At 35.6% G+C, this 23,110-nt stretch overlaps 1 protein-coding gene across 1 annotated transcript in view; it reads left to right on the plus strand.

Annotated features, from left to right (window-relative positions):
* ATR (ATR serine/threonine kinase) overlaps positions 1-23,110 on the plus strand; it is a 40,066-nt gene that overhangs the window by 10,560 nt on the left and 6,396 nt on the right. The window contains exons 14-39 of the mRNA XM_065072958.1: positions 345-512; positions 1,392-1,586; positions 1,940-2,125; positions 2,640-2,732; positions 4,089-4,219; positions 4,404-4,547; positions 4,779-4,872; positions 5,636-5,761; positions 7,096-7,302; positions 7,520-7,633; positions 8,529-8,644; positions 9,520-9,640; positions 10,517-10,654; positions 11,703-11,910; positions 12,374-12,552; positions 13,028-13,192; positions 14,370-14,461; positions 15,042-15,133; positions 15,494-15,671; positions 16,890-17,066; positions 17,378-17,537; positions 18,079-18,258; positions 19,599-19,741; positions 20,155-20,252; positions 21,439-21,671; positions 22,473-22,607. Coding sequence (XP_064929030.1) covers positions 345-512; positions 1,392-1,586; positions 1,940-2,125; positions 2,640-2,732; positions 4,089-4,219; positions 4,404-4,547; positions 4,779-4,872; positions 5,636-5,761; positions 7,096-7,302; positions 7,520-7,633; positions 8,529-8,644; positions 9,520-9,640; positions 10,517-10,654; positions 11,703-11,910; positions 12,374-12,552; positions 13,028-13,192; positions 14,370-14,461; positions 15,042-15,133; positions 15,494-15,671; positions 16,890-17,066; positions 17,378-17,537; positions 18,079-18,258; positions 19,599-19,741; positions 20,155-20,252; positions 21,439-21,671; positions 22,473-22,607 — 3,873 coding nt within the window. The remainder of the gene's footprint in view (positions 1-344; positions 513-1,391; positions 1,587-1,939; positions 2,126-2,639; positions 2,733-4,088; positions 4,220-4,403; positions 4,548-4,778; positions 4,873-5,635; positions 5,762-7,095; positions 7,303-7,519; positions 7,634-8,528; positions 8,645-9,519; positions 9,641-10,516; positions 10,655-11,702; positions 11,911-12,373; positions 12,553-13,027; positions 13,193-14,369; positions 14,462-15,041; positions 15,134-15,493; positions 15,672-16,889; positions 17,067-17,377; positions 17,538-18,078; positions 18,259-19,598; positions 19,742-20,154; positions 20,253-21,438; positions 21,672-22,472; positions 22,608-23,110) is intronic.

Genomic DNA, 23,110 nt, shown 5'->3' on the forward strand with positions numbered 1-23,110 from the left:
TTTACAGGCATAATACTGACATGAGTGATTTGTTCTTTTGTTATAACCAGTACCTAAACACAGAAGTTCTATTTAAAAGAAAATTATCAAAAGCAGACTTTTCTTATTTTGCATTTGTTTTTAATAATGCAATGTCTGAATCCAGGGTTGCAAAATTAAATGCTATGATGAAGTGGGTGATAGTCCAGTTCTATTGCAAAGTAATAATCGTAGATTTGTGTGCAACAAATGATAAATGGGAAAGAAAAACAGATTCATAGAAAGAGAAGCAAAACCCTTGTGTTTATTTTTTAGGGAGTGAAAAAGGGGAAAATAATAGTAACTGTGTATTTCTTCATGCCTAGTTTCTAGTGGAATCCCTGCACTCCAGCCAGATGGCAGTATCAAGTGCTCTGTGCCAGGGTAATGAGCTACAGAAACAAACAGCTGCCCATCAGAGAGAAATGGCTCTGGACATGTTATCTGAGGTCGCCAATGTATTTGATTTTCCAGATCTAAATCGCTTTCTCTCAGTAAGTTGGTCAGTCCGTTTTACTCTAGATATTTGTGTGTGTGCTTGTGGATTTCTATTTTGGTCCACATTTTTATGTGAATTTCACAGATCTGGATCTATTTTCTCTAGTTTCTGTTGTTTATTGTAAGATAGCATACTTTGGAATTGCTGCAGCTGGGAGCTCAAATATAGAGGAACAGTTTTATCAATGAGTTACAGTGATGGCTACAGTGCTAATTCAAGTATGACAGGTGATGAACTAAGGTCGAGTACTGCTTGAGTATATCTACATTAATGATTTAGTGCACTTTGAGTGATTCTTTGTAAGGTGTGATTTTTGCATAGTATCTGCTTTCTTGTTTCAAGTGAAGAAAACTGTTGTTCTGTGGATACATCTCTTCTTGATCTGCTTAGGTATCTGTTTTACTTGAAGCCTAAGTAGGTCTATACTCATGTTTGTCATTTGCTTGTTGGTAGATGGGAAATGCACAACTGTTGAGTAAGCAGTGTTTTAGTTGACTGGTCGGTGGTTGGGTTGGTGGTGGTGTGTGTGGTTGTAGGGCTTTTTTGTGTTTGTTTTGCTTTATTTTATTTTAAGATTTTCTGTTTTGGAGAATCTGGATAGACACAGAAAATGCTAGCTCACTTTTTGTTTGCATGTTTCTCAGTATTAATTAGGTGAAGTACTCCCTTAAGTAATTATTTTTATTTTAGCAGCATTTTTACTAGGTATTTCTATTTCATTAAAGTCGTTATTTATTCATACCTGTGGTCATATATTTGACCAGAGATGTGTATTGTTGCACTGACACAAATGGAACAAAGCTGAACCCTGGGTTTCTGGAGGAATTTTGTTTGGTTGGTTTTTTTCCATTAAGTTTTGTTCTTAATTTATCAGCGGACCCTACAAGTTTTGCTTCCTGACCTTGCAGCCAAGGCTAGTCCTGCAGCCTCCACACTTATTCGAATCATAGCAAAACAGCTGAATGTAAACCGAAGAGAGATTTTAATCAATAACTTCAAATACATCTTCTCCCATTTGGTCTGTTCGTGCTCCAAGGATGAGCTTGAGCGGGCGCTTCATTACCTCAAGGTAAATTGGCATTCGCTCTATTACACGTGCAGATTAGGAGCAGCAATTGATGAATAATGAGCTTTCTGCTTTCTTTGAGTTAAGGTCTTGCAAAGCATAGGTAGGGAAGTTGTATATGCAGAAGTTTCTTTTTGCTAGTATTTGTAATCTTTTCTATTGGCTCTGAGGAACTGTTGTAAGATATTTTACGAACTTAAAAACTCTGAAAACTTAGTTTATCTAATCTTGAGCTGATGGGAAGCTTTTCCTTTTATTTCTATGGTAAATTGGAGTCTAAAGCTTACTGTCTCTCTGTGTACTAATTTCATTGTTATGAAATGAAGACTTTGTTTCTGTTTGCTATTTGATTACAGAATGAAACTGAGATAGAGCTGGGCAGCTTGCTGAGACAGGACTACCAAGGACTGCATAATGAATTATTGCTGCGTATAGGAGAACACTATCAACAGGTCTTCAATGGTTTGTCAATATTGGCTTCATTTGCATCTCATGATGATCCTTATCAGGGACCTAGAGAAATAACATCACCTGAACAAATGGTAAGGACATAAAAATATTTATGTTCAGATTTGTTCAATTATTTTTGTCTCCAGCTTGAGAGTGAAGACAACTTGACATTCTCTGAACATCACTTACTCGAGGCAAAAAGTAGAGGAAAGTCTGATGTTTCATATTAAGTGTTCCTGTAATAGGGAGATATGTACCAAGTATGCACTAAAAACAACCGACCAACCCCCCCAAAAAAACCTGAAACAAAATACAAACAACCAAAAAAACCCCCACCAAACAAACAAACCAATCTCCCACATACACAAACACACACGCTCCCAAATCCTACTTAAACAAAAAACCCTACAGCCCAGTGGGAATGTCTTTCATTAACACCGATATTTTTTTAAGAAGCAGTGTATATATTTGGGATGCTTCTTACTTGCCTTTCAGAATTAGCATTTCATACCTGCTTTTTAATTTATTAAGTTTAGGAATGTGTTAAGAGTAAGATTATTTACTTTTAACTTTTATTTTTCTTCTCCTTCCCTCTCCCCCTCACAGGCTGATTATCTGCAACCTAAATTGCTTGGTATCTTGGCTTTTTTTAACATGCAGTTACTGAGTTCTAGTGTGGGCATTGAGGATAAAAAAATGGTGCGTAAATTTAATTTTTGATAATTTAAAAAAAATAAGCAAGGGCTATTTAAGTATTCCAGACTTAGTTATGTATTTGTGCAACTGTAACTGAAGATTCAAAGATACTAAGCTTCCCACATGATTCTTGAAAACTGTTGGTGTCACTGTTGGTAGGACTTCTGTGTAAGCTTGGAAGTTTGTTTCTTTAATGGTCAAAGAATGTACATATTTCAGTCAAACATGGTATATGTAACAAGACACTCAACCAGTAATTATAGAGGAGGAATCCAAGAGTATGTTTTATATGTGTGAAACAAAGAGAAGGATGAGAGAATATGGGAGAAAACGAGTTAAGAGCACTAAGAGCAAAGCTAAAGAAAACAAGATGCAAATCCAAGAGAAACTGGGTGCTACTGGTTTTGCTTCTCATGGAACAGCTCCTTTCAGCTTAACAGTAGAGAGCATTTAGAGAAATTGGAGCTCACACCTCTGCTGTGGCGGTGCTTCTAGACACAAAACAAGGCATTTATCCACCTCAGAGGGGCAGTGCAGATGACTTCTATAGGGAATTCTTCAGTGCTAGAATGTATATATCCTTTACACTGATGGACTGTATTTTCTCTGGGGTTTTCTCAAGCTTTTTGCTTCTCAGATAGTCACATTGAGATGCTCTCATTTTCATAGCCACATGTCTTCATGCTTTCTGAGTGTCTTCATTTGTGTAGCATTTCTTCTGATGCACCTGCTATTGTTTCTACCTTTCTTATTCTCTTTTTTTTGTTCTTGGTGAGTTTCCCTTTCCATGACCTTTCATCAAGCTCAGGTTTCTTCTTGTGCTACTGATCTGTCATGCTGGACATTGTATTACCTTGTTTGGTACAGTGTTACTGTGGCTGAAATATCTCCTGCTTTTTCTGCATCTCAGTATGTCTTTCATCAGTCCCATTGACAGCTGAGTTATCTGTTCCCTGAAGCTGACCAACCACGTCTGCCAGAAGCTCTATGTCAATTCTGTTGGTGCAGTTAGAGGTTGAGTTTTTGTTTTGGTGGGGCTTGTTTTGGGGTTTTTAATGCAAGTTTATTTTCTCTGTGTTTTCAAATCCCAGCTTTTCAGCTTCTAAAACTTCAGACATATAGTAATTTGTGCTTTATAACAGACTTCTGTAACCATTAACTTCTTTGGTGTCCACAGTTCTCTAATCAATCTGTGAACAACCTGAATAATGAGTCTTTATTGAAATATCAAACTGCATTTGCTGTCTTATAGGGTATGATTTCTGAAGCCAGGGTAGCCTAACTTTTTTTTTTTGAAAACATGGCTTGTATGTTTTGCTGAGCACCTAATACACTAAAATGACTTTCCTCTATGTCTAGGCTTTAAACAGTCTTATGTCTTTAATGAAGCTCATGGGTTCCAAACACATCAGTTCAGTAAGAGTGAAGATGATGACTACACTGAGAACAGCTCTAAGATACAAGGATGACTTTCCAGAACTGTGTTGCAGGTGAACTGATACTGTACCCAGTGACATGTGCCATTTTAGCCCTTGAATACACTGTTTTGTTCTAGACAATAATCTAAACTACAGAGCTGAAATAACTTCAAATGCTTCTCATGATTCACCTAAAATGCTCTTATGGAGAGAAGAATCCCTGATTACGATTGTTTTGTTGTCTTTTCTTGTTTAGAGCCTGGGATTGTTTTGTTCGAAGTCTGGATCACTCATACCTTGGCTCCTTGCTTAGTCATGTGATAGTGGCATTATTGCCACTTATACATATCCAACCAAAGGAAACTACAGCAGTATTTTACTTTCTTATAGTTGAGAACAGGTACCGTACAAAATATTACCAGTTATATGGATTAAACCCTGTAATAGGAATGGGGAAAACCCTAAATTAAAGTTGTTTTTTTAAAAAATTGAATTTACTTTTTTTCCTGCTTTTCAAGCCTTTGTTCTTCTAGTCATTACGTTTCACTGCTTTCTTGTGATGGGTTTTTAAGATTTTTCTGGTCCAAGTAATGTTTGTTATGTTCTTTGCAATATTTTTTGTACCTATTAGGGACGCAGTACGAGACTTTTTACATGAAATATATTTTCTGCCTGACCTTCCAGAACTAAAAGAAATTCAAGTCGTCCTTCAGGAATACAGAAAAGTACAGCTTCTTTTATTTATTTTTTTTTATTTTTAAAGCATCAAATGAATTAATGACAAGTGAAGAAAACACGTGAAGTGTTTTTTTAAGCAGAAATAGTATTTATCTGCTTCCGCAACAAAACAGAATTTGTGTATCGCAGGAATACCTTGAAGCAGGTTCTGATTCTTTCTTAGGAGTGAAATACGCTCACATTTAACCTGCTTGTTTCTGAAGTGTCTTCTGAACGCTGACATTTCAGCCTTGAGACTAAAGAGATTATAAGATGAAATGTCAGCACTATTACCGGTGGCAATGTGTTACAATGTGTTACAAGAGAAGATACTTTTAATTTGAACCCTCTTTGGTATTCTCTCTAAAGGTAACAGTTTGTCCTTTTTAGGAGTAGCCCATGGTCCATTTCTTTCACTTGCTCTCAAAATGGTTAGGGAATAGATGGGAAGCAGCAATTATTTAGTGGCAATAAGGTAATGAGTAAAAATTGATTTGATTTTAGATGAAGAGGTGCTCAAAGCAAAGCATTTGCTTCTGATTTAATAATTTTTATTTAGACAATCATATTCACACAAAATTGTAAATATAGCGCCTTTTAGAGGAAACCATTTTAAAAAATATACAGGAAGACAGTGGTATAAGCTTGTAGGTGAGAATGTAAGCAGAAAGGAAGTTGATTGTATGTGTTATCACTTGTGTTCTTTGAGATGCTGCTTAAACATGTTCCTGCTATACTTAACTTGACCTTCTTATGTCATGTCTTGTTCAGGAATCCTCCAAAAGCACTGACTTGCAGACAATACTGAAGCTGTCTATGAGAGCTATTCAGCATGAGAATGTGGATGTTCGTATTCATGCACTTACCAGCCTGAAAGAAACGTTATATAGAAATCAGGTATAGAAAACCTCTTTCATTAGAATTAAAAATAAGTCAAAGTAGCATCTGGACCAATAATCTAAAACTCCCTACTGTTACTTGGCATTCACATGAACTGTCTTATTCTTCACAATTTATTAAGCTAGCCATTTCTTAGTATAATGAGGCGAAGGGATTCTTTTTCATCATGTCTGCTTGTGAGAGGATTTTCAAATCTTTCTAATCTGTGTGATGCTGATGCAGCACAGCTAGTGGTGTATTTCTTATATCTTTCAACCCTGAGGAAGGACGTATCTAGGAAAGATGTATCTAAGAAGTCCATTTCCACAATCTATTGTGTGGGCTTGTTCTCTGTTAGACCATGTGTTGTTTTTACATCAGGAGACTAATACAGTAAGGACAGCTTTTTTGTATGTGAGTGTAATATCTGAAAGAACTAAGATGTACATGACCACTTCACACCTTTGATTTATTTTTTCTTCCTTTTTCGCCTTCCACCCTGAAAAATTGTATCATATTCAAATAAATTTTATAGCCAGTACAAGTTGCCACGGTATTGCTTTATAAATCTCTGTGGTTATTAGCCAAAAAAAGTGTATGTGATCTATTAAAAAAAAATAAATCTGTCCTCTTAGTAGCTGTAAGATTGTGGGACACTTTACAGTCAGAAGTTTTTTAAAAACCTAGCTAAAAAACAAATGGTCCTTATACATGTTGCTGGCCAATTAGTAATTCTTGCAGCTCAGGTCAGCAAAATCTCAGCATGACTTGCTTAGTCAGAAGTCTAGAAAATAATTGAGGAAAATCAAACTTAATTATTTCCACAAGTTGTGGAACTATTTTCTCTTCATGTTGGCTGTGATTTCAATTTTCATTGAACATAACAATGGCAAACATCTTCACATTATTAAGATAATTTTATTTCTGCATTTGGACTAAATGTGGAAGTGGTGAATAAAAGCTGGGCCAAAATGAAAAGGAAGAGAAATCCAATTAAAATGATGGGTATTGATTAAAGGATTTGATACCCTGGGCTTTGCAGGGTCTGAGGGTGAAGAAAAGATGAACAAATGGGAAGTAATAAGGATACAAATGGCAGCAAAACCAGAAGGAATGGCAACCGCTGCATGAAAGAATTTGAATGCAAGTATCAGAACACATGAGGAAAAGAGTGAAAGTGAAAGTGAAAAAGATTAATGTAGAAAAGAAGAGGGGTTCTTGATAAGACAAGGAAAGAAAAAGAAGCCAGTAGAGAGGTGTCTGATAATGAAATACAATATTGCTCATGGCAGCATTATTGATTGATGCCCCAGTCCCTCATTTTTGCTCATATTTATTTTTCAACTTCCTAGGAAAAATTGATCAAGTATGTAACAGACAGTGAAACTGTGGAGCCAGTCATCTCCCAGTTGGTAACTGTGCTTCTCATCGGCTGCCAGGATGCAAATTCTCAAGCCCGATTGCTTTGTGGAGAATGTTTAGGTGAACTGGGAGCCATAGATCCCGGCAGGCTGGATTTTTCAACAAGTGAAACTCAAGGAAAGCATTTTACATTTGTGGTAAGAAGTGTTGTTATAGTGTTTTGTTTAGCATTAAGGGTTTTCTAAAAGTCCTTGGGATTAGGAAACCTCTTATCTTTAGACCCTTCGGAAGTCTATGCTTACTTTCTCATTTGAAGCAATTTAGAGTCAGGCTTCAAAGTGATGATTTGGAGATTCAAGATACAGCTACTACTCTGTTTGGTTTGATAAAACTGGTGTTCTGTTTGTGATTGAGGCTGGTGTGGAGGATCCAAATTTTGCCTACGGGTTATTAATGGAACTGACCAGAGCATTCCTTGCTTATGCTGATAATGTTCGTGCTCAGGATTCTGCAGCATATGCAATTCAGGTAAGTCGTGGGCTTAAATTCTACTTTTTCTTCACAAGTTGTTTCCTGTCACACTGAATAGAGAATTATGCAATAAAATTGTACATTTTTAAGTACATATTTTAAGTATTAGAAGCTTTATCCTGTACAGCTTTAAATTACAAGGTAAAAGAAGGATATTGAGGGTAGTAATTTTTTAAAAAAACAAACAAACCCACAAAACTCCTCATTGCTCATTTGGAATTCTGGGGAGTTATCGAATAAACAAAGATTTCTTTGCTTTTGTGTCATGATAGTTTAGGAGAGATCTGATGTTTCAGGGGTAAATAACAGTCCATACATAGTGATTTGAGCAGTAATCCTGAGACTGACTTAGAAATGGTGCAGGTTCCATATAGCCAAAAATTAAAAGCAGTAATTGTTCCTGAGAGGGTTTCTGCTTATACTTTTAAGAAACAACTGAAAGCGAGCCTATCTTTACTTTCAGATTCTAGTCTTTTGTGCTAGTTTGCCAACTCTTTTGTTGTTGTTAATATCTTATCAGGACAATTCTTTGCTCCAGGAGAAAATAAGTGTCCCCATGTAGTCAGCAGAATAATGGAATTTCATTAGCATGTGCACAAGGAGGAATCAGACTAGCTTCTAGTCCTGGTTTGTTGGCAGATGTGAAGAATACAGGATAACATGGTCAAAACACCAACTGGAGAATCTGGACACTCAATAGTTAGTTGGAATCCAACACTGCCTATTAATAGGGGGTTAACAAAGTTGGATGAAAGTTTTGCAGTTTTAACTTCTGAATTAAATATTCTGTAATTTCATTCTCATTGCTTTGTGTATACACCAGTTTTTGTTATTCTCATGGTAATGAAATATTTTCGCTGCTAACTTGGTCATGTAAACGGTAACTTTTCAGGAGCTGTTGTCTATCTATGACTGTAGAGAGACAAACACTGACTGCCCAGGCTCCAGGCTTTGGAGGAGGTTTCCTGAGCACGTGCAGGAGATCTTGGAACCTCACTTGAATACACGGTATGTGACAACAACAGCTTTAAAAACTTGGTTTTCTCCAGGCTAGCAATAACTTCATTTGGTTTTGTGATTGTTCCTCTTCTGTGAAGAGTGATACATGTATATACAAAATTCAAATAAGGTCTTTCTACATAAAGCTGAATTAGAATTTTTTGAATGTAATTCTCTGTAAATCAAGAGTAAAAGTCTGAGCTCATACTTTCCCAGATCTGCCTTTTTGTCCCTAGAGCATTGTCTTTCTTATAGGATGTTTTGAAGCTTTTATTTCTGTTTTCTTTCCTGTGTACAAATTCTCAGTAGCATTTTAGTTTGTGCTTAAATCCATTACTACCTTTTTACTGCTACCCTTTATAGAAGTAGGAGGAGCTCATTGGGTTTTAATTTGGCTTTTTATTTTGATGACTTAATGAAAAAAATAATGCGAAGAAAACTTTAAATTATGTATGCACCCTAGTTTGAAATAATCAACTATGTTTCCTCTCTGTTTCCTCAGGAAGACTGTCATGCTAATTTGTGTTAGGTTTTACCATTTTAGAAAAAAAAAACAAAACTTTTTGGCATTTCTTGTCTTTCATATATGTTATGGGTTTTTCCTGTCAAAAAAAATAGTACGCAAGCTGATTTGAACAGCACTTCAAAGTGTATTTAAGAATTGTGGTAACATGTTACATTGTTTGTATTTCATGTTGCATTTTAAGAAGCTTTATAGTAAAATATGTTGACTTCTGAAAGTATTTTCTTAATTCTTTTTACAATATTCAGAAGATGAAACCTAGTATGATTCCAGTTAGGGCACCTTATAATTAGTGATGTGCTATTGTTTGTTTTTTTCATTTAAAGTTAGTTTTATTGAAAGGAATATTTTTAAATTTCAGGTACAAGAGTTATCAAAAGGCTGTAAATTGGTCTAAGATGAAGAAGCCAATTTACTTAAGCAAATTAGGTGATAATTTTGCAGAGTGGTCAGCAACTTGGGCAGGTTATCTTATAACAAAGGTAAGAGAATAAATCTGCTGTCTATATTGGTATGTACAACACAGTTCTTGAACTACATTTTGATTTTTGAAAGTCAGGGATGGATGGGGGAATATGCCTGTTCTGCATAGGCCTGTGAAAGCACGTGCCTAAAGACCGTGCACCTGTCCCAGCATTGCTGCTTCCTGGCTCAGCTTCACAGCTGGTGTCAAAGCCAAAAGTGTAGCAAGTTTGCCCTTGTCCGGAGACTCTTGTGCAGCTGAAGGTACTTGACAAATGCTGCTGAAGAGTATCTGAAACGCTTCTGGAAAACCTCAAATTTACCTTCTCAGTTTCTAAAGGATTTCTTTCATATGTCCGCGTAACTTCACAGTCCCGGCACATAAGAAGTATTTGTCTCTTCCTTCCTTTCCTTTACCGTTTTCAACATGTGACTCACTGAAAATTTCACTTTCAAATTAACCACTTTGTGAAGTGAATTTAATCACAGTAGTTCAGTAGCTACACTGTACTTTTTCTGTTTCAGACAGAGAAGAATTGAATGTCTTCAAAATTCCCTCCTTTTTGCAGGCTTTTAAGGGCAGAAGAGAGGCTGATGCAGTAGTAGACTCTTGGCCTTAAGGTTTTTTGCTATGGGCAGTGCAAGTTCACGTGGAAAAGTGGAACATGTGAGCAATGCTTGCCAGTCTTTTTGTGATATCAACAATTGATACATGTAATAGTAGCTGCCATCTGGCATCCCTGTTGTAAGTTTAAGTCTGAACCTTCTGTAGGAGCCAAGTATCTTAAAATTATTTGGTTGAATTTAATTTGTATTTGTCAACTAAAAGAAACATATTAATTGCTCAGGCATTTGCACTTAGTAACGGTGCTTTTCCTGGAAATATTTTTCTATAGGTACGACATGATCTTGCCAGAAAAGTTTTTGATTGCTGCAGTATTATGATGAAGAATGACTATAAAGTGACAATTTATCTGCTTCCACACATCCTTGTCTATGTTCTGTTGGGATGCAGTCAAGAGGATCAACAAGAGGTGAGATGTATAAAAGGTAGCGTTCTCCGTGGGAATGCGGAGGGGCTGTTCATCCTAAGAGCTGTTCAGCTCTGCAGAATTACCGTAGAGCTGCATGAAAAAATGGTATAGGTGTTAAACTCCTTTTCATCTATTAATAATTGCCTAAGGACAAGATACTATGCAGTTAATTATGATTGCAGTAACATCAAGAGCTGGAGTGGTGGAAAGAGAGAGTGCAATGCACAAGAAGTAGATTGAAATCGTATACTTCCAATAATTCAGACCCCTAATTTTTTCTATCCCTTGCATACACTTACAGTTTAAGTGGAAAAACTATTTAGCTACAAGATTCATACAGAGCATTATTCATAGATGTCTTGCAGCAAAGCAGGAATAGGAAAGAATCATCCATTCTGCTTTGCTTCCATTTGCTTCAGTAGAAGTTAAAGAGACTTCAAAATATAACTTACATTCTATTAATTTGAAATTTTGCAGCTGAGATATCTGTGTTTAAATGTTGTGGGTGTGTAGAGGTGTGTGATGATTTTTCTTGTGTGGACAAGTACATCCACAATAGGTGTCTGTTACGTGTGTCATCTCATATTCTGTTGACTGCAGGAAGCAGGTCTTAGCATGGTATTTACTTAAATATAAGCAAAAAGTAGATCTGTGATCTGGTAGCCAGTAGATAACTTGACTTTTATCAGATCTTGAAGTACTTGCTTCAGTATAATACTTGAAGTATTTGCAGCAGAAGTGCAATAGCATTCTTTACGTTTTGAAACTTAAAATTCCAATAATTGTGATGGTTACTCTGAATCCAAGGGTTTGCTTTTCAAAAGCTCTCTCTGTGTATGGAATCTCCTGACAACAACTGCTACTTTGTCTGCCATTTCTTCCTCTTAAAATCATGGGACAACCAGAGCTTGCAAATAAGCCCCAAATTACTAAAATATACAATTAAAATATCTAGTATTTTAGTTTGATTTTCATGTTAGTTGCTGTTTCCTACTATTTTGATGCCTTTATGACACTTCTGTCTTTTATCATACTGATGTTTGTGTAGGTTTACGTGGAGATTATGGCTGTTCTGAAACATGATGACCAGTCTACTAGGAGACTTGAAGACAGCGCATCTGATCTCAGTCAGCTGAGCATGCAGACAGTGTTCTCCATGCTTGATCATCTCACTCAGTGGGCTAGACATAAGTTTCAGATGCTTATCGCCGAGAAAAACACTAGCAAGTCTAGCAAAGACAGAGGTGATCTAAAAAGTGAGTGATGCTTATTTTATTTCAAGTGACATTTACATTCTTCAAATAAGTATTTAGATTTGCCACTTCACATTATGACCATTTAGGAATGCAATATTAGTGTAATACGGTAGTCCACTTTATGATTACTTACTATCGTGTTGGGATTTTGATCCCCCTGAATGCGTTGTTTTGAATACCTATTGTAAGAAATACAGATTCAAAATAAAAAAAATGAAATGTTAATTTCTTGATAGTTTTCTAAAGGTTCAGTTTAACGTATTTTGTGCTGTCTTGCAAAATGTAGGAAGGTCACCAGGATTGTTTTAAATAAATTATTGTTGACAGAAGAGAAAAATATGTTCTTAAAATAAACAGATTATCTCACTAAATTGTGAAATGAATTAACTGAATTTTGATGCATAAGGTAATTCTTAGAAATGAAACTTCAATGGACAGGTTTTTTTTGTTTTGTTTTATATAGCATCAAGTGAGGACCATGGAGAATATCAAAATGTGACACGTTTTCTAGACCTCATACCTCAGGATACACTGGCTGTGGCTTCCTTTCGCTCCAAGGCTTACACAAGGGCTGTAATGCACTTTGAATCATTCATCACAGAGAAGAAACAAAATATTCAGGAGCATCTTGGATTTCTTCAGGTTCTGAAGTTCTCTTTGAGTTTTGCTTGTTTTATTTTAAAATGAATATAGGCATAGATTGATAAAGCTTTGGTTCCTTATGGTTTATATTCCTCAGTGATGTTTCAAATTTGAAAAAAACAGTATGTTGCTTTTCTACCTTAAGTAGTCTGCAGCTTCGTATTATACAACTTTATCATGTAATAAGAGGATCTTTATTTTACCCTTTACACAGATTGTTTCCAGTGACTTGATGTGTTATTTCTTATTTCTATAGTATGAGATCAGGAGTATAATAGTACACTAAGCAAAAGTAGGGCTCAGCTTTGGAAGCGGCCCAGCAAAACTGACATTTTCCATGAAAGCTTAATGCCAGAAGTCCTACTGTTCTCCATTTTCAAGAAGATGTATGCTTCTGAGCATGTTATATATCCAATATCTTCTTCTTGTCTGGAAGTTCTTTTTAATGTCCATTTCCAATTCTGTTTGACTATAGAAATTGTATGCTGCTATGCATGAGCCAGATGGAGTAGCTGGGGTGAGTGCCATTCGGAAAGCAGAACCATCTCTCAAAGAACAAATTCTTGAACATGAAAGTATTGGCTTGTTAAGAGATGCGACAGCCTGTTATGATAGGGCTATCCAACTGGAACCTGACCAGGTAAATACAAGACAAATTCCTTACGTATTTTTAAAAATATATATAATAATTTTTTAAATCTTCTTAATGAACACAAGACTAAGCCAAAAATACTTCCTCAGAAAATTTAAGTAGAACGGGAACATAAGAGTTTACTGTGGCAATTTCTGAATAATTATTGCTACTGGAAGCATCTTATGAGCTGAAACAAATCTCTTTACTGGGTTTATACTGTAATTTGCAGGCTTGGGTTAGTAGTTGGGTGGTTGTGTCCGGGTTTTTGTGAGGACAGCTTAGCAAGTACAGTTCAGCCGTTGCTTGGGAAGGCCTGGAATTGGATTGCTTAAGTGTCAACCAGTACTTATACATGCCAAGAGAACTATTAAAGCAAGTTACCGCAGGCTTTATTCGAAGTCATTCTGACGTACTATTTTTGATTATTGAGTTCCAGGGAAAATGTTCATAATATAAGAGCAATTGGAAAATGAGTAAAGACAACATAGTTATTTGTCTTCCTTTCCCATATCCCTTTCTTTATTTGGAACAAATAAGGCACCGTAAAACTGAGCAGTACTGGAAAACCACCATGCTTTTGGTATCCCAAAGTGAATATCCAGAGATGCAGTGATACATGCAAAAAGTTGAAGATATTTATTACCCTTTCTGTATTTGAACTAGTTTTCCAATGGAAATTGGTAAAAAGTTTCCCAGGCTAGGATATCCCTATGGTTTTCCTTTCACTTCTCTACAAAGCAGAGGTTATCTAGCACAGCTGATAACAGGTATAGTAAACAGAGAGTTTTGATGGCCCTACTTCATTCCCAGAGTATGAAAAATATTTTTATGAAGAGTGAAATTGCTTTGGGTTTTGGGATTATTTCCTTCTTGTGACGTTTTCCTTCTTGTTGTTGTTCATTTCTTTAAATCAAATTTTTATTCACAGCTCTGATATGGATATTCATAAATTAACATCAAATCACATTGTGGTGAAGCACATTTAAAAAATGGCCTTTAGTGATTTAAGTTATTTGGTAATCATAGACTTATTTCGTTTTAATTTTGAATGTTTGCTTCACTTATGGTGCAACTGTTTATGCCTTTTCATTTTGTGAAAGGCATGCAAATCTCCTTCAGACTGCCATGAATTTCATTGATGTGTGGATTTTTTTTTTCATTGTTTTGTTTTCCCTATTTCTAGATTGTTCATTATCATGGTGTAGTGAAGTCCATGTTAGGCCTTGGTCAGTTATCTACTGTAATTACTCAGGTCAATGGAGTGCTTGCGAACAGGTACTATAAGCATCTAATACAAAGTTTATTTGAGTAATTCAAAGCTCTTGTGCTGCACCTGTGTCTCAGTAGCCATTTTTGTGCATTATCAAGCATATGCAGTCAGCATGTGAAGCTAGAAAACTTCTAAGTGCTTTATCTATAAATTAATTTCAAGACCTGCCAAAATGTCAGTGCTCTTGTCTGCACTGTGTACAGTGTTGATATGTGCTTTAGTTTATTAAATAGAATCTTTCATTCATTGTCTTGCATGTTACTTGTTCCGTAGCTATTCTGTAGCCTAATAGCATAAATGGAATGGAAGATGATAACTTTTAAAATGTGCCATAGAAGTTAAATACACTGCTTGGAAATTTAGTTTGTGGGATCATGTTGTACAGCTATTATTTTTTTATCAATGCCTATCCTTTTTTTTTTTACTGAATTTTATTAGAATCAAACTTACTGTGCTTCTTTTCAAGTAAGAGGAGTTTCATATAGAGAATGTTTGCTAATATAATGTAGAGCTAACATACTGGGGGTGAGGGAAGGGAAAGTGACTGCAGCACAAGCTTTTCTTGCCTTCATTTTCTTTTAATAGGTCTGAATGGATTTCTGAGTTGAACACTTACAGAGTGGAAGCAGCCTGGAAACTGTCACGATGGGATTTACTGGAAAATTATTTGGCTTCCGGTAAGTTATCATGATACCAAAATATGAATACTTCCTTGCATTTCTGAACAAGTGTATGTTTTAGTCTAATCACCCTGAATCAAGGGGCAGCTATTGTTATTTTTTTAGTCTTGTGAATGTATTTGATTATAAACTATTTAGTCTTTGAGTAGAAATTGCAAGCGAATGTAAGGCCAAGTTTCTTCTGGAGTTGTTTGGGGGAGGTGGATTTTGGGGTGGAATTAGACAGTATTTCTATAATTCTATTGATTAGTTCTGAGTTTTTGTTTTTCCAGTAGTATCTTAAGACAAATTAGCATGTTCAGATTCAGCTGCTTAAAGGAACAGAATTTGGAAGTTTGGTTTTTTTTCTCCCCAAAGATGCGAAGTCCACTACTTGGAGTGTCAGACTAGGACATTTATTATTATCAGCCAAGAAGAAAAATGAAGCAGCTTTTTATGAAACACTCAAAGTTGTTCGAGCAGAACAGATTGTACCCCTTTCAGCAGCGAGCTTTGAAAGAGGATCCTATCAGCGAGGATATGAACACATTATCAGGTTTCTGATTTTCATGTCACTATTTTGAAATCGAGAAATCACGTAATCAAGTATGCAGCAGTAATAATTTTCAGTTTCCGCAATAAATGGTACTGCTCTGCATTTTGTCACTTTTTTTTTTATATTTACTCAACTGGAAACCATGGGGTTTTTTTGGAATTCATATTTGTCCCCCATGAAAAATGTTAATAACGAAACTGTTGGATATACTGTTTCAAAATCAGCAAGTTTATGTAAACATCAGGTAATAAAAATCAATCATTTAATTATGTGCTTAAAGTAGTGCGTTTAGGCCAGTAACTCCATTAACTTAAGAGTGTTGCTTTTAGTTTGTATGGTGGCCTAAAAGCACTTCTTTCTTATATCAAAAAAAAAGCAGTACAAATTGAAACCCCATGCCATTCAGTAGTTTTACTTTTTTTAATAAGATTTGCAGCTGGCTGTAGTAGACTAAGAAGTGAGTAGCCTTATTTTAATGAAAAAGCCTTAATACTTTTCCACTGTAAATGCATCATTATGGCAAGATAGTGCATGAAACTAGCCAGTTGAAGTATATATTTCTTAATTACTTCTTCATTCTATTTTGCATTGGTAATTTTTTCAGTGTTTTGTTTAGGAAATGAAGCTTGAGTATTGAGACAGAAGTGCTTCCAAATAGATTTAGCCATTGATCTGGGCTATTCATAAGCCTTTGAGCAGTCACTGTTTCTGTGTCAGACATACCCACTACACTTAGATTCTGTCAATAAGAACGGAGGTGGTTACAAGCTCTCAACTTTGCAGCTTTACAGTGACAACTAATAATAATCATATTTTTAAATAAATGGACTAACTTTATTGTAACGTAGGTGTTTAAGTAATAGTATATTGCCTTTAAAACATTATTTGTTGAAAATATTAGACTTTTTAAGAATTATTGTTAAAAGAAAGGATAGAAAAAATCTTTCTGAAGATTGACTTCCTCTCCAAGTGATCTTCATTGTCTGTCTTCAGCAGCTTAGCAAAGGGATAGTGAGAAAATAACTAATCAGTTCACAAATTCCTTGATTTTGTGTGCTTGTTTTTGCTGCTTTTTTGCTTTTAAAAGAAGTAGTACTATTTGGAGTTACTTACATGTCCAACTTTTAGAAAGAAAATGGTAAAAGCTATGTCAAACTTGTATGTATCTCAAACAGCAACTAATTTTCAACAATTTTTGCCTTGATTTTGCTAACACAGGTTGCATATGCTGTGTGAGTTGGAACATAGTATTGGGCCAATGTTTCAGCAACCAGCTGGTGATCATGGAAGAGATTCCCTGAATTGGTGCGCTCGTATTGAAATGACCCAGAACTCTTATAGAGCCAAAGAGCCCATTTTAGCACTGAGGAGGGCTTTGCTTAGTCTCAGTAAAAGGTGAGGACATGATTAGTTCTTGTCTCTCTATGTTGTATTCTCAGTAATATCCTGGTTTTCCATATGCCTGTTAGAAGACAGAAGACAAAACTGTGGAAATTTATGTTGTGGACAAAAGCAGTCCTCTCCAATATTATGTACCTTCAAAACAGAAATTAGAAGTGATGTCTATAGGAAAAGTAATGGAGAAATGGGGAATGAGTATTTGTTTCTAGCAAATGGAAAAAAGGTGAAACATATATTACAAATAATTTTAAGTGATCACTATGTAGTATGTGGCTTATTGAGGAAATTGTATTATATCTCTGCAGCCAGGATTACAGTGAGCTGCTTGGTCAGTGTTGGCTCCAGAGTGCCAGAGTTGCCAGAAAAGCTGGTCATCACCAGACTGCCTATAATGCTCTTCTGAATGCCGGGGAATCTGCGCTCTCAGAACTTTATGTAGAAAGAGCAAAGTGGCTCTGGTCCAAGGTAAAGGAAATGAAAATGGAACTTTCTTACAGGCAAGAAAATAATCATTAGTTTTCTTCAAGAAAAAAAGGCACATAATCAGTGTACATAGAACAAAATATGTCAGCTGCGACTATTAACACATACTGATTGTGGCTGAGCCACAGAAGTTTTACCTCCAGCTGCTAGTCAGACCTTTTATGTATCCATTGACTTTTCTGGCAGCTGTGTATAGAACTGGTGGATTACCTGTCTCTGTCAAAGCAGCACAGGCAAATTTAAATTATCTTCATAGTAGACCTTCCCTTTATTTGTATTCTTTTAACTAACAGAGTTAGGCTGCAAATATGGGAGCAATTATTGCGACAAACCTAAAGGGACGACAGTGCTGAGATAACAAGGGAATATAAGAAGCATTTGAAGTCAGTAATATTCAGTGACCACAGCCAGAACAGTCTAGAACACACCCAGGGATGAAGCTTTGCCTTAATAATAACTGTAAGGTGGAAGTTTTACATCTCTCTTGTTTGAAGTATATAAAATGTTTTCCTCTTTCCCTTAGGGTGAGGTTCATCAAGCACTCATTGTTCTCCAGAAGGGGGTTGATTTATGTTTCCCTGAAAATAAAGCACCGTGCAATACCAAAAATCAGCTCATCCATGGCCGGGCAATGCTGCTAGTGGGCAGGTTTATGGAAGAAACCGCTAACTTTGAAAGCAATGCAGTTATGAAAAAGTATAAGGTAATCTGATTTATTAGTGTTAACAATACAATAGTTTCTAATAATAATAGTAGTAATAATCATATATTCCTTAAGTAAACTATTCTTATGCTACGGATGATGTCAACCAAGGATCATGTCAATGGGATTAAACAGTGTATCAATGTGTAGGAGGGAAGTAGTTCTTCTTGTAAAGATGTAACTGTCTGAATTAGTTTTAGTATAACACATTGATACAGAGAAGTCTACAGTTCCCAACAGTGGCAGCTTAGAATACCAAATACAGCTCTTTTAAAGTAAAAAAAAAAAAAAAAAAAAGAAAAATTACAGGAGCATGGCTTTTTTCTTATGCATGCACAAGTTAAAATTCCTCACTAAAATGTGGGCTACTCTAAATAGTGAGATAACTTGATGACACATTGCGCTGCTCTGCAGTGTTGCTTCTCTCTCTGGTAGCGACATGTATCTGTGCTTTGACTATGCTGCCAGTTGCGGAAAAGCTAGGAAAAGAGGCAACTGGTATGTTTTTCTTCACCAAAACAGTATTACATTGCTTCATCTTGTTATGCCTCTGAAATACTGTTTTGGCATTGATTAATATTGCCTCCTAAAGTAGACACAGATCTCTGTGCTTCCTTAAAAGTAGTGTGTCTCCTATACAAGTTTTGGCATTTGATGCTGTTAATACTTACTGCTGTCTTACTAATTAAGATACTTCTGTAACAGTCGCTTATGGATATAATGGATCTAATGCATGTACCAAATCAAGGAAGGTTGAAATAGCAGAAGCTCGTGCAGTTTTGATGGACTGTATTAAAATGCTAACACTTAAAATTCTGTACTGTCTAAATATTGGCGCTGGAAACAAGCCAGTGTTATTAGAGAATGGATATGCCACTTGCTGAGTTATTTCTTTTCTAATATATGTCATGCCATTTTTTGTTATTCTTTTAAATGTCATGCTGTTATAAGGAAAACAGAGATGTGAAAACCATCCTGCTGTTTCACTTTTCAAAAGCATGAGAGAAACTCAGTATTGAGTTACCAGGATTAGGAACTTGATTGTAATGTTTTTAATTAAACTAAAATTTTTCCTAGTTGAGGTATCCCATATCATCTTCTCTTAAATTATCTTCCTGTGTCCAAGTCCAAAAGGTATTTTAAAAGCAGACTTCTAATTTGTACAGGTATTTATCTTGGTGCAAAATTAAAATTTTGGAGCTACAAAGTTGCAATTAATACTTTTTTGCATGTACTTTGCATGAAGGTAACTAATACAAGATTCTTGCTGCTTGGGATCCTTTTTATTTTCCTTTTACCGTCCTCTCAAAAGCAATTATTTCTTTTTGATTTTGTTGCAGGATGTTACAGTTTTCTTGCCAGAATGGGAAGATGGACATTTTTATCTTGCTAAATACTACGATAAACTAATGCCGATGGTAACTGACAACAAGATGGAAAAACAAGGAGATCTGATAAGATACATCGTTCACCATTTTGGGAGGTTAGACCCTAGCGGGAACTTTGCTTAGTTTCTATAGAAGGATGGCTATTATACTGAAAAAAAAAAGGAGTTTATTGTCTTTCAGCATTTCAGACTGACTCCAATTTTATGCAGTATTGTAAAACAAAATACTGGATGCTTTCGTTTGTTTTCATACCTAATTACTTTTACTTCTGCCTAAGCAAGTGTTGTCTGTGTCTTGTGTAAGATAGTTAATTATTTCATCTGCAGTTGTGATTAATAAAAACAAAACCTCTGTGTATTAGTAAGCTTTTAGTTATTGCAGATATATTAAAAGGCTGAGCATAAATTTCTGAAGTCTAGAGTGGAATATGAAACAATTGAGGAGGTAAACTTTGTAATGCTTCTGATACAAATCACTAACGTGCTGTGATTTAAACATGTAATCACAGGTCTCTCCAGTATGGAAACCAATTCATCTATCAGTCAATGCCAAGAATGCTGTCTTTGTGGCTGGACTTCGGGGCAAAAGCATATGAATGTGATAAAGGTGGAACATTTCTTCCCAGTACATACTTCCTGTGTCGTACTTCACGGCTCTTTCAGTTATATATTCAAAAGTGTATTTACAGTTCTTTGTTTAGACTTAAGAACACAGTGAGACAAGAAAGTACTATTAGTCTTTTAAATTACAAGATGTTAATATGCAGGAGAGTATTAATTATTTTAATTAAACCCTGTAGAACTTTTTAAAAAAAAATATATACTGAGATAGCATTGATCCTCAGATAACTTAAGTTGATAAAGAGATTTGGGGAAGATCCTTGCATGTTACCTGTCACCTCTTGAATAATTCAAGTTGCCTCATGAATAATGAGTAGTGGTTTTGTATACACTTGAGCATTAGGCTTTAGGGCTTTTTTCCAATTTGTCTTGGTTCCAATTGTTGAAGGGATTTTACTGACATTTAAACAGGGGAAAAAGAATCCTGTGGGCATCATTGGGGCATTTGAAACTACTGCCATAGATGTGGTTTGGGTGGGAGATTTTTGTACAAGTGAAAATTGCAAATATTGCCTGCAGGTCTAGACTGATGCAGAGAGTTCTGGCTCCTTGATCTTGACCTGGTTCTGTATGCTTAGGTCAACTGAATTTGGCTGCAGGCACGTCAGATGCTGCTTCCGCTGGTTTTGATGTGCTACTCATACCGGGTCCTCAGGTGCAGGGGTGGAGATAGGAGCAGATGTGCTAATTTCATCCCTTGTAAAGACTTTCTTTGTGTCCTCTCCACTAAACATTGGCATCCTTTTACCAGGGAAATATATGGGATGTTTTTGTTTTATGCCATTGCATTGCTTTAGAGCAGGGATGTCAAACTCATTTTCACCAGGGGCCACATCAGCCTTGCGGTTGCTCTCAAAGGACTGCATCTAATTTTAGGACTGTATCAATGTAGGAAGAGTAATAAATGTTTTAAGAGCATAGTGCGAGCTTTTCCACTATTGTCTGCTCCTGTTGTCTGTGTTTGTTTATTGCTTGGTATTTAATAGTATATGTATTAAGTCACTGTATGTTATGTTAAAAAGAACTTTACAGTAGAAGCCTTTCCTTATCCTTGAGTTTTTTTGGCTTATGAAAATTATCAGCAAAAAATGTTTCTTTAGGCTTGATTGAAATGACTTTTCATTTCCAATGGAAAAAAAAGGAACATAATCTTGTCATCTTGTGTTTTTCAGCTAGTCGTTCAGAACGTGTTCAAATGAAAAATGACTTAGCTAAAATAAATAAGGTGATTACAGAGCACACAAATCACCTGGCACCTTACCAGTTTCTGACAGCTTTTTCTCAGTTAATCTCCCGAATCTGCCATTCTCATGATGAAGTCTTTGCAGTTCTGATGGTGATTGTTGCTAAAGTGTTTTTAGCCTATCCACAGCAAGCAATGTGGATGATGACTGCTGTGTCCAAGGTACCTTAACATGTATAGCTACATCTTTATGTCTGATGAAAACAGTTTTACAAACCTAATAAATGTGAACGTAACCTATTTTACTTTAGGATGCTAAGAAGGAATTGAGAGTTTCGTTTGCTGTGATACGGTATTGTGGAACAGGGTATCAGTGCTATCACTGCAAAAGATTTGATTGCAGTCTAAAGTTCAGATTTTACAGTTTAAGTGTACCAAATTAGAATGCTAACATGCATTATGACTTGTATGATGTATTAGGAAAGGAAGTTTGGATAACAAATAGCTGATGAATTACGTAGTGATGTAAAACAGATTTTGTTTGGTGTAGTAGTTGTAATAGTACTTCCAGTTTTATAATCAAAGATTCAGCTTTGTGCCTTGATTAAAATGAGATGGATAATACCACTTTGCCCTGATACATCCCTGGTTGTAAGGTCATTCCAAAGCAAAGTGGAAAGCGTGGTGCACACTATTTCTTTAAGGCTAGTGAAATTACATTCAGGATATACTGGCATATTCTTGAATATTGGCCTTTATATTATGGGACTCTCAAGAAAAATTCAGGAAGTAACCCCCCCACACACATACAAACACCCCAACTGTACCACTTTAGTACTTGTTCAGGTACCAGATTTCAATTGGAGAACATGCTTGTCCAGATATTAAATATGACAAGCAACAAGTAGAGAAAACTATATATTAATTACTGTGTTTGTTGCATTTTTTTCTTAAGATTCTTCAATTGATTTGACTTGTTTAATAAATTTTAATTTTCTTTTTTTTTTTTTTTTTTTTTTCCAGTCCTCTTACCCTATGCGTGTTAATAGATGTAAGGAAATTCTGAACAAAGCTATTCACATGAAGGAATCTCTAGGAAAATTTATTGGAGATGCAACACGCCTTACAGATAAGCTCTTGGAACTATGCAACAAACCGGTACTTACAAAAATAAACAAATTAATGCACCTAATAGGATTATTCAAAAATGTTATACAAAAGTTTCTTCTGATAGTTTTTATTAGCCAATTAATTACATTACTGCAATTGAACAGATGATAAATGATTTTTTTACTTGATAAAAATAATCCCCCAAAAGTAGAAAATAGCTCTAAATTGAGCACATTGCAAAATATTTCAGTACCTAGTGTAACTTTTCACAGTGTATGGGCTTTCCATTGGTTTGTGCTTTCATGTCTGATTCTTGCCCAATAACTTTCACAGAGTTTTATTATAAAAACAGGCTGGTTGTGTTTCATGAACAAATTAACTTTATAGTAAAGGTAAAATGAAACAAATTATTTCATTATTCTGTATTTAGATTGAGTGAAAAATACATGTGCCATAAAGGCCAGATGTATTTACTTGTGGCCACTCCTATTTAATTTGAAATATAGATTGCCATTTTTCTTATTACTATAAGCGTTTATGATTGTTATATT

The sequence above is a fragment of the Columba livia genome, chromosome 9, assembly GCF_036013475.1.
Source record: "Columba livia isolate bColLiv1 breed racing homer chromosome 9, bColLiv1.pat.W.v2, whole genome shotgun sequence".
Classification (NCBI taxonomy): domain Eukaryota; kingdom Metazoa; phylum Chordata; class Aves; order Columbiformes; family Columbidae; genus Columba; species Columba livia.